The sequence below is a fragment of the Pleurodeles waltl genome, unplaced genomic scaffold (genome assembly GCF_031143425.1).
Source record: "Pleurodeles waltl isolate 20211129_DDA unplaced genomic scaffold, aPleWal1.hap1.20221129 scaffold_155, whole genome shotgun sequence".
In the NCBI taxonomy this organism is placed as follows: Eukaryota; Metazoa; Chordata; class Amphibia; order Caudata; family Salamandridae; genus Pleurodeles; species Pleurodeles waltl.
Window position 1 is genome coordinate 500,773 of NW_027149861.1, and position 15,265 is coordinate 516,037.

Here is a 15,265-nt window from a genome sequence, read left to right on the forward strand (position 1 = left end):
CCGGTGTCTCGACCGGAGTCGGACGATCTCGGCACTGTTTGGGCCTTTTTCGGTGCCGACGGTCGGTCACCGAATTTATGGGTGGAGCCATGGCCTGGTGGCAGTGGCGTCCCCTGGGCCTTGTAAATCTTCCTCTGAGTGGTTTTCGACGTCTTACTCACGGTTTGTGTATCGTCGAATCCTTCGGAGTCTGAGTCTTGGATCGAGAAGGTACCTTCCTCTTCTTGTTCCTCGAACTCTCGGTGGGCTGTCGGCGCGGACGCCATCTGAAGTCTTCTGGCTCGACTGTCGGAGTGTTTTTCGGGACCGGAACGCACGACAGGCCTCGCAGGTGTCTTCACTGTGCTCAGGTGACAGGCACAGGTTACAGACCAAGTGTTGATCTGTATAGGGGTATTTATTGTGGCATTTGGGGCAGAAACGGAACGGGGTCTGTTCCATCGGCGTTCTTCAGCACGCGGTCGGGCCGACCAGGCCCCGACGGGGGATCGAAAAAACTACCCCGAAGGGCACCGGAGCTCTTAGATCCTTCGACGCGGTGTTGAATCTAACTACGCCGATCCCGAACGCAACAATACCGACGAAAATCTTCCGAAATTAGCTATCTTTCCGTTCCGAAACTCGGAGCGACAGGAACACGTCCGAACCCGATGGCGGAAAAAAAACAATCGAAGATGGAGTCGACGCCCATGCGCAATGGAGACAAAAGGAGGAGTCACTCGGTCCCGTGACTCGAAAGACTTCTTCGAAGAAAAACAACTTGTAACACTCCGGCCCAACACCAGATGGCGAGCTATTGCAAAACATGCGTATCTACAGCGACAGATGCCATCGAACATGCTTGTATCTCACTTACTCTTCTTAGAGATGTGATGGCAATTAGAAATGCTACTATCCATGTAAAGTATTGCATCTCACATGAGTGCATGGGTTCAAAAGGTGGACCCATGAGTCGTGTTAAGACAATGTTGAGGTTCCACGAAGGAAATGGTGGCGTTCTTGGTGGGATAATTCTCTTTAGGCCCTCCATAAATGCTTTTATGACTGGGATCCTAAATAATGAAGTTGAGTGCGTAATTTGTAGATAAGCTGAAATTGCGGTAAGATGTATTTTAATGGATGAAAAAGCTAGCTTTGACTTTTGCAAATGTAGTAAGTAGCTTACGATGTCTTTAGCAGATGCGTGTAATGGCTGAATTTGATTATTATGGCAATAATAAACAAATCTTTTCCACTTATTTGCATAGCAATGTCTTGTGGTTGGTTTCCTTGCTTGTTTTATGACCTCCATACATTCTTGTGTAAGGTCTAGATGTCCGAATTCTAAGACTTCAGGAGCCAAATTGCTAGATTCAGTGATGCTAGATTCAGTGATGCTAGATTTGGATGTCTGATCTGTTTGTGTTGAGTTAACAGATCTGGTCTGTTTGGAAGCTTGGTATGAGGCACTACTGAGAGGTCTAGTAGAGTTGTGTACCAAGGTTGTCTTGCCCAGTTTGGTGCTATTAGTAGGAGTTTGAGTTTGTTTTGACTCAATTTGTTTACTAGATATGGAAGGAGTGGGAGAGGGGGAAAAAGCGTACGCAAATATCCCTGACCAACTCATCCATAACGCATTGCCCTGAGACTAATCTTGTGGGTATCTGGATGCAAAGTTTTGGCATTTTGCGTTTTCTTTTGTTGCAAATAGGTCTATTTGTGGTGTTCCCCATCTTTGGAAGTAAGTGTTTAGTATTTGGGGGTGAATCTCCCATTCGTGGATCTGTTGGTGATCCCGAGAGAGATTGTCTGCTAACTGATTCTGAATCCCTGGAATAAACTGTGCTATTAGGCGAATGTGGTTGTGAATCGCCTAATGCCATATTCTCTGTGCCAGGAGACAACTGTGTCGAGTGTGTTCCTCCCTGTTTGTTCAGATAATACATCGTTGTCATGTTGTCTGTTTTGACAAGAATGTGTTTGTGGCTTATTATGGGTTGAAATGCTTTCAACACTAGAAATACTGCCAGTAGTTCTAGGTGATTTATGTGAAACTGTCTGCTGAGTGTTCCATTGTCCTTGGATGCTGTGTTGGTTGAGGTGTGCTCCCCACCCTATCATGGAGCCATCCGTCGTTATTACGTATTGAGGCACTGGGTCTTGGAAAGGCCGCCCTTGGTTTAAATTTATATTGTTCCACCATTGAAGCGAGGTGTATGTTTGGTGGTCTATCAACACTAGATCTAGAAGTTGACCCTGTGGCTGTGACCATTGTGATGCTAGGCACTGTTGTAAGGGCCGCATGTGCAATCTTGCGTTTGGGACAAAGGCTATGCATGAGGACATCATGCCTAGTAGTTCCATCACCATCTTGACTTGTATCTTTTGTTTTGGATACATGGCCTGTATTACATTGTGAAATGCCTGTACCCTTTGTGGACTTGGAGTGGCAATCCCTTTTGTTGTGTTGATTGTCGCCCCTAAGTATTGCTGTGTTTGACACGGCTGAAGGTGTGACTTTGTGTAGTTGAGTGAGAAACCTAGTTTGTGGAGGGTTTCTAGGACATACTTTGTGTGTTGTGAACACAGTTCTTGCGTGTTGGGTTTGATTAACCAATCGTCTAGGTACGGGAACACATGTATATGCTGCCTCCTGATATGAGCAGCTACTACTGCCAGGCATTTTGTAAAAACTCTTGGCGCAGTTGTTATCCCAAATGGCAACACTTTGAATTGGTAATGTACCCCTTGGAATACAAACCTTAAGTACTTTGTGTGAAGGATGTATCAGTATATGGAAGTATGCATCCTTTAGGTCTAGTGTTGTCATGTAGTCTTGTTGTTTGAGCAATGGGATTACGTCCTGTAATGTCACCATGTGAAAGTGATCTGATTTGATGTAGATATTTAATGTTCTGAGATCTAATATAGGTCTTAGAGTTTTGTTCTTTTTGGGTATGAGAAAGTACAGCGAGTAAACTCCTGTTCCTCTCTGATGAATTGGTACCAGTTCTATTGCATCTTTTTTTTTTAACAACGCTTGGACCACTAGTTGTAGAAGATCCATGTGTTGTTTTGACATAGTGTGTGTTTTCAGTGGGACATTTGGGGGGAATTTGAGAAATTCTATGCAATAACCATGCTGGATAATTGCTAGGACCCAAGTGTCTGTTGTTATTTCCTCCCATTGTTTGTAGAACTAGGTTAGTCTCCCCCCCCACAGGTGTTATGTGTTGGGGATTTGTGACGTTGAAGTCACTGCTTGTTTCGTGGAGTTTTGGGACTTTGGAACTTCCCTCTACTTTTTTGGAATTGTCACCCTCTATATTGTCCCCGAAAACTTCCCCGCTGATATTGGCTCTGATAAGTGGGCCTTGTTTGTGAGGTTGTGGGTTCTGCGCTTTGTCCTCGAAACCCCCCTTGAAACTGTGTTTTACGAAATGTGCCTCTGCTCTGTGGGGAGTAGAGTGCGCCCATGGCTTTGGCCGTAATCAGTGTCCTTTTTAAGTTTTTCGATAGCAGTGTCCACCTCCGGCCCAAACCACTGCTGTCCGTTAAAAGGCATATTCAGCACAGCTTGTTGCATTTCCGGATTGAATCCTGATGTACGCAGCCATGCATGTCTCCGTATTGTCACTGCTGTGTTGACAGTTCTAGCAGCTGTGTCTGCCGCATCCATTGCTGACCGTATCTGATTGTTCGAGATACTCTGTCCTTCTTCCACCACTTGCTGTGCTCTCTTTTGGAACTCCTTGGGCAAATGTTCTATAAAGTGTTGCATTTCGTCCCAATGAGCCCGATCATATCTGGCCAACAAAGCCTGTGAGTTGGCAATACGCCACTGGTTTGCTGCCTGTGCCGCCACCCCTTTCCCTGCTGCGTCAAACTTACGACTCTCTTTGTCTGGAGGTGGTGCATCTCCTGAAGTGTGTGAGTTCGCTCTCTTGCGAGCTGCCCCTACTACCACTGAGTCCGGTGTTAACGGTTGTGTGATGTACACGGGGCCTGTTGGTGGCGGTTTATATTTTTTCTCCACCCTTGGAGTAATGGCCCTTCCTTTCACAGGCTCCTCAAACACTTGCTTGGAATGTTTTAGCATTCCAGGTAGCATGGGGAGGCTTTGGTACTGGCTGTGTGTGGACGACGGTGTATTAAATAGAAAGTCGTCTTTAATTGGCTCAGCATGCAGGCTGACATTATGAAACGCCGCTGCCCTTGACACCACCTGTGCGTAGGCTGTGCTATCTTCTGGTGGTGACGGTCTAGCTGGATAACAGTCAGGACTGTTATCTGACACTGGCGCATCGCATCATAAAGATCCCCACGCGTCTGGATCATCCTGACTTATCCCTGTATGAGTTGGGGATTGCATCATTGGTGGAGTGGCTACCGGGGATGGTTGTGGAGAGCGCTGTGGAGATGGTGGCGGGGTTACTTGTTTAGCCACCTTCGCCTGTGGCTGCTTGTTTTTTTCCTGAAAGGCAAGTTTACGTTTCATTTTAATTGGAGGGAGAGTACTGATCTTCCCTGTTTCTTTTTGGATGTGGAGCCTTCTTTGGGTGTAGTCTGGCTCCATTGTCTCTAGTTCCTGTCCAAATCTATGTGTTTGCATTTGAGAGGACAGGCCTTGTTCCTCTGTGTAGGAACTTGATTTCGGTTCCGAGGCCGGATGCTTCGGTATCGAAACTTTTTCGGCTGACTTTTTCGGTTCAGACTACACTTTTTTGCTCTTCGGCGTACTGATTTCTCGGTGCAGACTTGGTTCGGTGCCGAGATTGCTCTGACCCGGTGTCTCGGGGTCGAGTCTGCTCTGACCCGGTGTCGAGTCTGCTCTGCGCCGGTATCTCGACCGGAGTCGGATGACTTCGACACATGCATGCCCTTTTTCGGTGCCGATGCCCGGTCACCTATTTTTCGGGTTAAGCCATGGCCTGTTGGCGGTGGCGTCCCCTGGGCTTTACTGGACTTTACGTGAGTCTTGTGTATTGATGTCTTACTCACGGTTTTCGCGTCTGTTCAGGATCGACCTCTTCAGAGTCCGAATCCTCGATGGAGAAGGCTTCCTCTTCTTCCTCCGTGTGGTTTTGTCCTGTCGGCACCGACACCATCTGTAGTCTTCTTGCTCTTCGGTCCCTTAAGGTCTTTCTGGACCGTAATGCTCGACAGGCCTCACAGGTATCCTCTTTGTGTTCTGGCGACAAATACAAATTATAGACCAAATGCAGATCTGTATAAGGATACTTGTTGTGACATTCGGGGCAGAAGCGGAATGGGGTCTGTTCCATTAGCCTTGAAGACGCACGCGGTGTGGCCGACCAGGCCCAGACGGGGAATCGAAAACCCCGAAGGGCCGCCAGAGCTCTTCAAAATTCGGCGTCGATCTGTTGTAACTAACCCGATACCGAACGCAAACAATACCGTCTAATTTTCCGAATTTTTCACTAACTTTCCGAAGCGCGGAGCGAAAAGGAACACGTCCGATCCCGATGGCGGAAAGAAAACAAATCTAAAATGGAGTCGACGCCTGTAAGGAAATGCCTCCTTGGCATGGTTACCCCCTGACTTTTTGCCTTTGCTGATGCTGTGTTTTGAATTGAAAGTGTGCGGAGGCCTGCTAACCAGGCCCCAGCACCAGTGTTCTTTCCCTAACCTGTACTTTTGTATCCACAATTGGCACACCCTGGCATCCAGGTAAGTCCCTTGTAACTGGTATCTCTGGTACCAAGGGCCCTGATGCCAGGGAAGGTCTCTAAGGGCTGCAGCATGTCTTATGCCACCTGGGGACCCCTCACTCAGCACAGACACACTGCTTACCAGCTTGTGTGTGCTAGTGAGAACAAAATGAGTAAGTCGACATGGCACTCCCCTCAGAGTGCCATACCAGCCTCTCACTGCCTATGCAAGTATAGATAAGTCACCCCTCTAGCAGGCCTTACAGCCCTAAGGCAGGATGCACTATACCATAGGTGAGGGCACCAGTGCATGAGCACTGTGCCCCTACAGTGTCTAAGCAAAACCTTAGACATTGTAAGTGCAGGGTAGCCATAAGAGTATATGGTCTGGGAGTTTGTCAAACACGAACTCCACAGCACCATAATGGCTACACTGAAAACTGGGAAGTTTGGTATCAAACTTCTCAGCACAATAAATGCACACTGATGCCAGTGTACATTTTATTGTGAAATACACCCCAGAGGGCACCTTAGAGGTGCCCCCTGAAACCTTAACCGACTATCTGTGTAGGCTGACTGGTTCCAGCAGCCTGCCACACTAGAGACATGTTGCTGGCCCCATGGGGAGAGTGCCTTTGTCACTCTGAGGCCAGTAACAAAGCCTGCACTGGGTGGAGATGCGAACACCTCCCCCAGGCAGGAGCTGTAACACCTGGCGGTGAGCCTCAAAGGCTCACCCCTTTGTTCCAGCACCGCAGGACACTCCAGCTAGTGGAGTTGCCCGCCCCCTCCGGCCACGGACCCACTTTTGGCGGCAAGGCCGGAGAAAATAATGAGAAAAAGAAGGAGGAGTCACTGGCCAGTCAGGACAGCCCCTAAGGTGTCCTGAGCTGAAGTGACTAACTTTTAGAAATCCTCCATCTTGCAGATGGAGGATTCCCCCAATAGGATTAGGGATGTGACCCCCTCCCCTTGGGAGGAGGCACAAAGAGGGTGTACCCACCCTCAGGGCTAGTAGCCATTGGCTACTAACCCCCCAGACCTAAACACGCCCTTAAATTTAGTATTTAAGGGCTCCCCTGAACCTAAGAATTTAGATTCCTGAAACTACAAGAAGAAGAGGACTGCTGAGCTGAAAAACCCCTGCAGAGGAAGAACAGAAGACACCAACTGCTTTGGCCCCAGACTTACCGGCCTGTCTCCTGCCTTCCAAAGAAACCTGCTCCAGCGACGCTTTCCAAGGGACCAGCGACCTCTGAATCCTCTGAGGACTGCCCTGCTTCAAGAAAGACAAGAAACTCCCAAGGACAGCGGCACTGCTCCAAAAGAACTGCAACTTTGTTACAGAGGAGCAGATTTAAAGATCCCTGCAAATCCCCGCAAGAAGCGTGAGACTTGCAACACTGCACCCGGCGACCCCGACTCGACTGGTGGAGAACCAACACCTCAGGGAGGACCCTCCGGCGACTCAGATACCGTGAGTAACCAAAGTTGTCCCCCCTGAGCCCTCACAGCGACGCCTGCAGAGGGAATCCCGAGGCTCCCCCTGACCGCGACTGCCTGAACTCTACTTTCCCGACGGCTGGAAAAGACCCTGCACCCACAGCCCCCAGCACCTGAAGGAACGGAACTTCTGTGCAGGAGTGACCCCCAGGAGGTCCTCTCCCTTGCCAAGGTGGTGGCTACCCCGAGGAGCCCCCCCCTTGCCTGCATCGCTGAAGAGACCCCTTGGTCTCCCATTGAAAACTAAAGGAAACCCGACACTTGTTTGCACACTGCACCCGGCCGCCCCCGCGCTGCTGAGGGTGTACTTTCTGTGTGGACTTGTGTCCCCCCCCGGTGCCCTACAAAACCCCCCTGGTCTGCCCTCCGAAGACGCGGGTTCTTACCTGCTGGCAGACTGGAACCGGGGCACCCCCTTCTCTCCATTGAAGCCTATGTGTTTTGGGCACCTCTTTGACCTCTGCACCTGACCGGCCCTGAGCTGCTGGTGTGGTAACTTTGGGGTTGCTCTGAACCCCCAACGGTGGGCTACCTTGGACCCAAAACTGAAACCTTGTAAGTGACTTTCTTACCTGTTAAAACTAACAATACTTTACCTCCCCCAGGAACTGTGAAAATTGCACTAAGTGTCCACTTTTAAAACAGCTATTTGTGTTTTATGCAAAACGTATATATGCTACTGTAATTATTCAAAGTTCCTAAAGTACTTACCTGCAATACCTTTCAAATGAGATATTACATGTAGAATTTGAACCTGTGGTTCTTAAAATAAACTAAGAAAATATATTTTTCTATAACAAAACCTATTGGCTGGATTTGTCTCTGAGTGTGTGTTCCTCATTTATTGTCTGTGTGTATATACAACAAATGCTTAACACTACTCCTTGGATAAGCCTACTGCTCGACCACACTACCACAACATAGAGCATTAGTATTATCTCTTTTTGCCACTATCTTACCTCTAAGGGGAACCCTTGGACTCTGTGCATGCTATTCCTTACTTTGAAATAGCACATACAGAGCCAACTTCCTACAACGCCCATGCGCAATGGAGCCGAAAGGGGAGGAGTCCCTCGATCTCGTGACTCGAAAAGACTTCTTCGAAGAAAAACAACTTGTAACACTCCGAGCCCAACACTAGATGGCGGGATGTGCAAAGCATGTGTATCTGCAGCTACACATGCCATTGAACATATATACATATATATATATATATATACACACATATATATATATATATATATATATATATATATATATATATATATATATATATATATATATATATAAAGAAATGGCTCCCTGTTGCAGTTACCCCCCACTTTTTGCCTGATACTGACTTGACTGAGAAGTGTGCTGGGACCCTGCTAACCAGGTCCCAGCACCAGTGTTCTTTCACCTAAAATGTACCATTGTACCATTGTATCCACAATTGGCAGACCCTGGCATCCAGATAAGTCCCTTGTAACTGGTACTTCTAGTACCAAGGGCCCTGATGCCAAGGAAGGTCTCTAAGGGCTGCCGCATGTCTTATGCCACCCTGGAGACCTCTCACTCAGCAGAGACACCCTGCTTGCCAGCTTGTGTGTGCTAGTGAGAACAAAACGAGTAAGTCGACATGGCACTCCCCTCAGGGTGCCATGCCGGCCTCTCACTGCCTATGCAGTATAGGTAAGACACCCCTCTAGCAGGCCTTACAGCCCTAAGGCAGGGTGCACTATACCATAGGTGAGGGTACCAGTGCATGAGCACTGTACCCCTACAGTGTCTAAGCAAAACCTTAGACATTTTAAGTGCAGGGTAGCCATCAGAGTATATGGTCTGGGAGTCTGTTTTACACGAACTCCACAGCACCATAATGGCTACACTGAAAACTGGGAAGTTTGGTATCAAACTTCTCAGCACAATAAATGCACACTGATGCCAGTGTACATTTTATTGCAAAATACACCCTGAAGGGCACCTTAGAGGTGCCCCCTGAAACTTAACCGACTGTCTGTGTAGGCTGACTAGTTCCAGCAGCCTGCCACACTAGAGACATGTTGCTGGCCCCATGGGGAGAGTGCCTTTGTCACTCTGAGGCCAGTAACAAAGCCTGCACTGGGTGGAGATGCTAACACCTCCCCCAGGCAGGAGCTGTGACACCTGGCGGTGAGCCTCAAAGGCTCACCCCTTTGTCACAGCCCAGCAGGGCACTCCAGCTTAGTGGAGTTGCCCGCCCCCCTCCGGCCACGGCCCCCACTTTTGGCGGCAAGGCTGGAGGGAACAAAGAAAGCAACAAGGAGGACTCACTGGCCAGTCAGGACAGCCCCTAAGGTGTCCTGAGCTGAGGTGACTCTAACTTTTAGAAATCCTCCATCTTGCAGATGGAGGATTCCCCCAATAGGGTTAGGATTGTGACCCCCTCCCCTTGGGAGGAGGCACGAAGAGGGTGTACCCACCCTCAGGGCTAGTAGCCATTGGCTACTAACCCCCCAGACCTAAACACGCCCTTAAATTTAGTATTTAAGGACTACCCTGAACCCTAGAAAATTAGATTCCTGCAACAACAAGAAGAAGGACTGCCCAGCTGAAAACCCCTGCAGAGGAAGACCAGAAGACAACAACTGCCTTGGCTCCAGAAACTCACCGGCCTGTCTCCTGCCTTCCAAAGAACTCTGCTCCAGCGACGCCTTCCAAAGGGACCAGCGACCTCTGAATCCTCCGAGGACTGCCCTGCTTCGACGACGACAAGAAACTCCCGAGGACAGCGGACCGGCTCCAAAAAGACTGCAACTTTGTCTCAAGAAGCAGCTTTAAAGAACCCTGCAACTCCCCGCAAGAAGCGGGAGACTTGCAACACTGCACCCGGCGACCCCGACTCGGCTGGTGGAGAACCAACACCTCAGGGAGGACCCCCGGACTACTCTACGACTGTGAGTACCAAAACCTGTCCCCCCTGAGCCCCCACAGCGCCGCCTGCAGAGGGAATCCCGAGGCTTCCCCTGACCGCGACTCTCTGAAACCTAAGTCCCGACGCCTGGAAAAGACCCTGCACCCACAGCCCCCAGGACCTGAAGGACCGGACTTTCACTGCAGAAGTGACCCCCAGGAGTCCCTCTCCCTTGCCCAAGTGGAGGTTTCCCCGAGGAAGCCCCCCCTTGCCTGCCTGCAGCGCTGAAGAGATCCCTTGATCTCTCATAGACTAACATTGAAAACCCGACGCTTGTTTCTACACTGCACCCGGCCGCCCCCGCGCTGCTGAGGGTGAAATTTCTGTGTGGGCTTGTGTCCCCCCCGGTGCCCTACAAAACCCCCCTGGTCTGCCCTCCTAAGACGCGGGTACTTACCTGCAAGCAGACCGGAACCGGGGCACCCCCTTCTCTCCATTCTAGCCTATGCGTTTTGGGCACCACTTTGGACTCTGCACCTGACCGGCCCTGAGCTGCTGGTGTGGTGACTTTGGGGTTGCTCTGAACCCCCAACGGTGGGCTACCTTGGACCAAGAACTGAACCCTGTAAGTGTCTTACTTACCTGGTAAAACTAACAAAAACTTACCTCCCCCAGGAACTGTGAAAATTGCACTGTGTCCACTTTTAAAGTAGCTATTTGTGAATAACTTGAAAAGTATACATGCAATTGAAATGATTCAAAGTTCCTAATGTACTTACCTGCAATACTTTTCAAACAAGATATTACATGTTAAATTTGAACCTGTGGTTCTTAAAATAAACTAAGAAAAGATATTTTTCTATACAAAACCTATTGGCTGGATTTGTCTCTGAGTGTGTGTACCTCATTTATTGTCTATGTGTATGTACAACAAATGCTTAACACTACTCCTTGGATAAGCCTACTGCTCGACCACACTACCACAAAATAGAGCATTAGTATTATCTATTTTTACCACTATTTTACCTCTAAGGGGAACCCTTGGACTCTGTGCATGCTATTCCTTACTTTGAAATAGCACATACAGAGCCAACTTCCTACAATAAATATATATATATATATATATACATACACACACACACACACACATATATATATATATATATACATACATACACACACACATATATATATATATAGATATACACACACACATATATATATATATATATATATATATATATATATATATATATATATATATATATATATATATATATATATATATATATATAGATAGATAGAGAGAGAGTGTGTGAGTGTATTAGTTTATAGTAAATGATTTACCCTGTGAGAGCAGGGCTGAATATGTATGAATGCAGGATAAGTTGCTCCCATGGGTGTAGGGTTAGCGGTATGCCAGTATCTTTGCAGGGTAATCAGTGAGCTTGTGTGAGTTAAGGATGTATAAGTGCAGCACGAGAAGTGTGCCAGTCTAAGGGCATGGGGTAAGCAGTATAACTATATGAATGTAGGGTAAGTAGTGTGCATGCAGGAGTGCAGGTTAAGTGGTGGACCTGCAGGAGTGCAAGGCGAGCAGTGTGCCAATGCAAGAGCAAGGTGAGTGGTGTGTGATTATATGGAGTATTTTTTGTATGAGTGCATGGGGAGGTTTGTGTCCGTACAAGCGCAGGTTGAGTGGTGTCTGCCAGGAAAGCATTGTTCCTGTGAGAGTGCACAGGGTAAGCAGTGTGCCTGTGTGAGTGCACAGGAGTGGAGTCTGTGAGTGTAGGGTGAGAAATGTAGATGCAACCCCTCAAAACAAGCACTCCAATTGAATATCTGGAAGAGAAGTACATTTAAAAAAAAAAAAAATAAGAGTCTTGTTTGGAAAAACGTACAAAAAAAATAATAATAAATAAATAAAAACTTACATGGTAGCTTCCACTTTGATCATGGCTGCATAAAAAGAAGAAACAGTATGTAAGTAAAACACTCACTATAGACAAACATTTTACCACAAAGCTTCAGTTTCACAAACATTACTTGTCAAGGGTCTACGTGCGAGAACTCCTAAAAACATGTCTGAGCAGAACTGTATCTAACCTGACGGACAAATTTACATCATAGTGAAGGACAGTTAGATTACTGTTTTACCTTTATTACCCAGTTAGTTGTCTTGATGAAGGTTCAATAAATAAAGGATAAGCTGGAACAAAATATCATGTTGATCAGACCATGTCATCAGGGCGGAGTTGTATGGTATTTGTTTTTAACAGAGAATACTCTATGGGTAATTGGGGGAAGGCTACTCTATGGGTGACTGGGGAGGGGGGGGGACGCTTTAGTGAGAACACTTGACATGGTCAGCCAAGTAAGGAGCAATGCGCAATAATCAATGTTGCAGTCAAAAATTAAAGTGTCAGACAGGTCAGCAAAGCCATCACTAAAGGCGTTGGGGAGACCCATAAACTCATGGAAAAGTTCAGAAAAGACATCCTAAAACACTGAGCTAACCAGATTTCAGGGTTAAAGTGTCTCTATTAAGATGCAAGACAAAAAGATACAATCAAATAGTCCAAGGGCAAAACAATTATCAAACAGCCGCCAAACACCATCACGCCTCATACCCAACTCACAATCAAGACACCAGATTTCAGCGTTCCCCCAGGACTTTCTTTTATGAGTTTTATCCAAGAAAAACTGTCAATGCCATTTATACATATTTGGCTCATTTCTTCACACACTATGTGCACTACTGGCAAACCACACCAGCATGAGTGCTCCCAATATTCTATAGGCAAACGCTTAAAACAATGAAGACTAACGAGACCTTCCCGTCTGGCTTTCTTTTGTATTGCACTGACATTTTATTTCCTGGCTAACGTGTGCCAGGGGAAGTAGAACCAGTTATCTTTCGTGGGAACTACGTGTTTCCCTGCCCAAAATTAACTGTGCTACTAATTTCCTCTTATTTGAAACGAAAGGCAAATAGTCCTTATGTTGAAGCCCCAGAAAATACCACCTAGTTTCATATGGAGCAACTCCCTTTGTTATAAAGCAAGTCAGATTAGAGGTAATGAGGATCACACTTTTACAGGGCAGGATCAGATACCTGGGGGATGAAGTCGGGCTGATTGTTCCACTCACGAATGAAAGACATATGTGGAGCCCCAAGGGTCCACGGAAAAAAGGTTGGGAACCACTGATCTAGAAGGTAAAGCATGCTCAGAAGCTAAAAGACTGCCTCCAGTACCCACTGGGTACAAGAGTTTCGGGAGGTACACTGGTGATCCACAGCCAACATAGGAAAAAAGTCAACCACCTTCTTGCACAACACACCCACAAGTCCAAGGGATTGCAGCACACAATCCATTTACCACACAAAGCCAAATACTCTATAGGCATCTTTTTTATACCATGTACCAGACCTCAGAAGGCCGAGGGGCTCAGTTACAGGTAATGAACAGACCTTTTTACAAGGGAGATTTGAAAAGCAGTCTCTTCACAGGTGAAAACCTAAAAAAGGATGGTGTGCCTATGCCTGACTAATAACGCTGCAACCAATGCTGGTTGCCACATCAGCTGATTAGAGGGCAGCAGCCATGATTAAAATAGGTAATACGCAATGGGTGTCCCATTACTCTCAAAATCAAGCTGTGAGATTAAAAAAATAATAATAATAAAATAAAGGCACATCCAGTCCTAAAGTACAATAAGAGTGTCATTTTTTGGAGCTTGGACTCTTGTCCGGGACAAAGCTAAAATTAAGTCAGAAGCTGAGGAGCTGCTGTAAGGAAATGCCTCCTTGGCATGGTTGCCCCCTGACTTTTTGCCTTTGCTGATGCTATGTTTACAATTGAAAGTGTGCTGAGGCCTGCTAACCAGGCCCCAGCACCAGTGTTCTTTCCCTAACCTGTACTTTTGTATCCACAATTGGCAGACCCTGGCATCCAGATAAGTCCCTTGTAACTGGTACTTCTAGTACCAAGGGCCCTGATGCCAAGGAAGGTCTCTAAGGGCTGCAGCATGTCTTATGCCACCCTGGAGACCTCTCACTCAGCACAGACACACTGCTTGCCAGCTTGTGTGTGCTAGTGAGGACAAAACGAGTAAGTCGACATGGCACTCCCCTCAGGGGGCCATGCCAGCCTCTCACTGCCTATGCAGTATAGGTAAGACACCCCTCTAGCAGGCCTTACAGCCCTAAGGCAGGGTGCACTATACCATAGGTGAGGGTACCAGTGCATGAGCACTGTACCCCTACAGTGTCTAAGCAAAACCTTAGACATTGTAAGTGCAGGGTAGCCATAAGAGTATATGGTCTGGGAGTCTGTTTTACACGAACTCCACAGCACCATAATGGCTACACTGAAAACTGGGAAGTTTGGTATCAAACTTCTCAGCACAATAAATGCACACTGATGCCAGTGTACACTTTATTGTAAAATACACCACAGAGGGCACCTTAGAGGTGCCCCCTGAAACTTAACCGACTGTCTGTGTAGGCTGACTAGTTCCAGCAGCCTGCCACACTAGAGACATGTTGCTGGCCCCATGGGGAGAGTGCCTTTGTCACTCTGAGGCCAGTAACAAAGCCTGCACTGGGTGGAGATGCTAACACCTCCCCCAGGCAGGAGCTGTAACATCTGGCGGTGAGCCTCAAAGGCTCACCCCTTTGTCACAGCCCAGCAGGGCACTCCAGCTTAGTGGAGTTGCCCGCCCCCTCCGGCCACGGCCCCCACTTTTGGCGGCAAGGCTGGAGGGAACAAAGGAAGCAACAAGGAGGAGTCACTGGCCAGTCAGGACAGCCCCTAAGGTGTCCTGAGCTGAGGTGCCTCTAACTTTTAGAAATCCTCCATCTTGCAGATGGAGGATTCCCCCAATAGGGTTAGGATTGTGACCCCCTCCCCTTGGGAGGAGGCACAAAGAGGGTGTACCCACCCTCAGGGCTAGTAGCCATTGGCTACTAACCCCCCAGACCTAAACACGCCCTTAAATTTAGTATTTAAGGGCTACCCTGAACCCTAGAAAATTAGATTCCTGCAACAACAAGAAGAAGGACTGCCCAGCTGAAAACCCCTGCAGAGGAAGACCAGAAGACAACAACTGCCTTGGCTCCAGAAACTCACCGGCCTGTCTCCTGCCTTCCAAAGAACTCTGCTCCAGCGACGCCTTCCAAAGGGACCAGCGACCTCTGAATCCTCTGAGGACTGCCCCGCTTCGACGACGACAAGAA

At 47.7% G+C, this 15,265-nt stretch overlaps 1 protein-coding gene across 1 annotated transcript in view; it reads right to left on the bottom strand.

Moving 5' to 3' along the window:
* Positions 1–15,265, bottom strand: part of LOC138274069 (pre-mRNA-processing factor 40 homolog A-like) — a gene marked incomplete at its 3' end in the record, with an annotated part of 550,808 nt that overhangs the window by 489,538 nt on the left and 46,005 nt on the right. Inside the window, exon 9 of the mRNA XM_069218962.1 lies at positions 11,961–11,985. Within this exon, the coding sequence (XP_069075063.1) occupies positions 11,961–11,985 (25 nt within the window). The remainder of the gene's footprint in view (positions 1–11,960; positions 11,986–15,265) is intronic.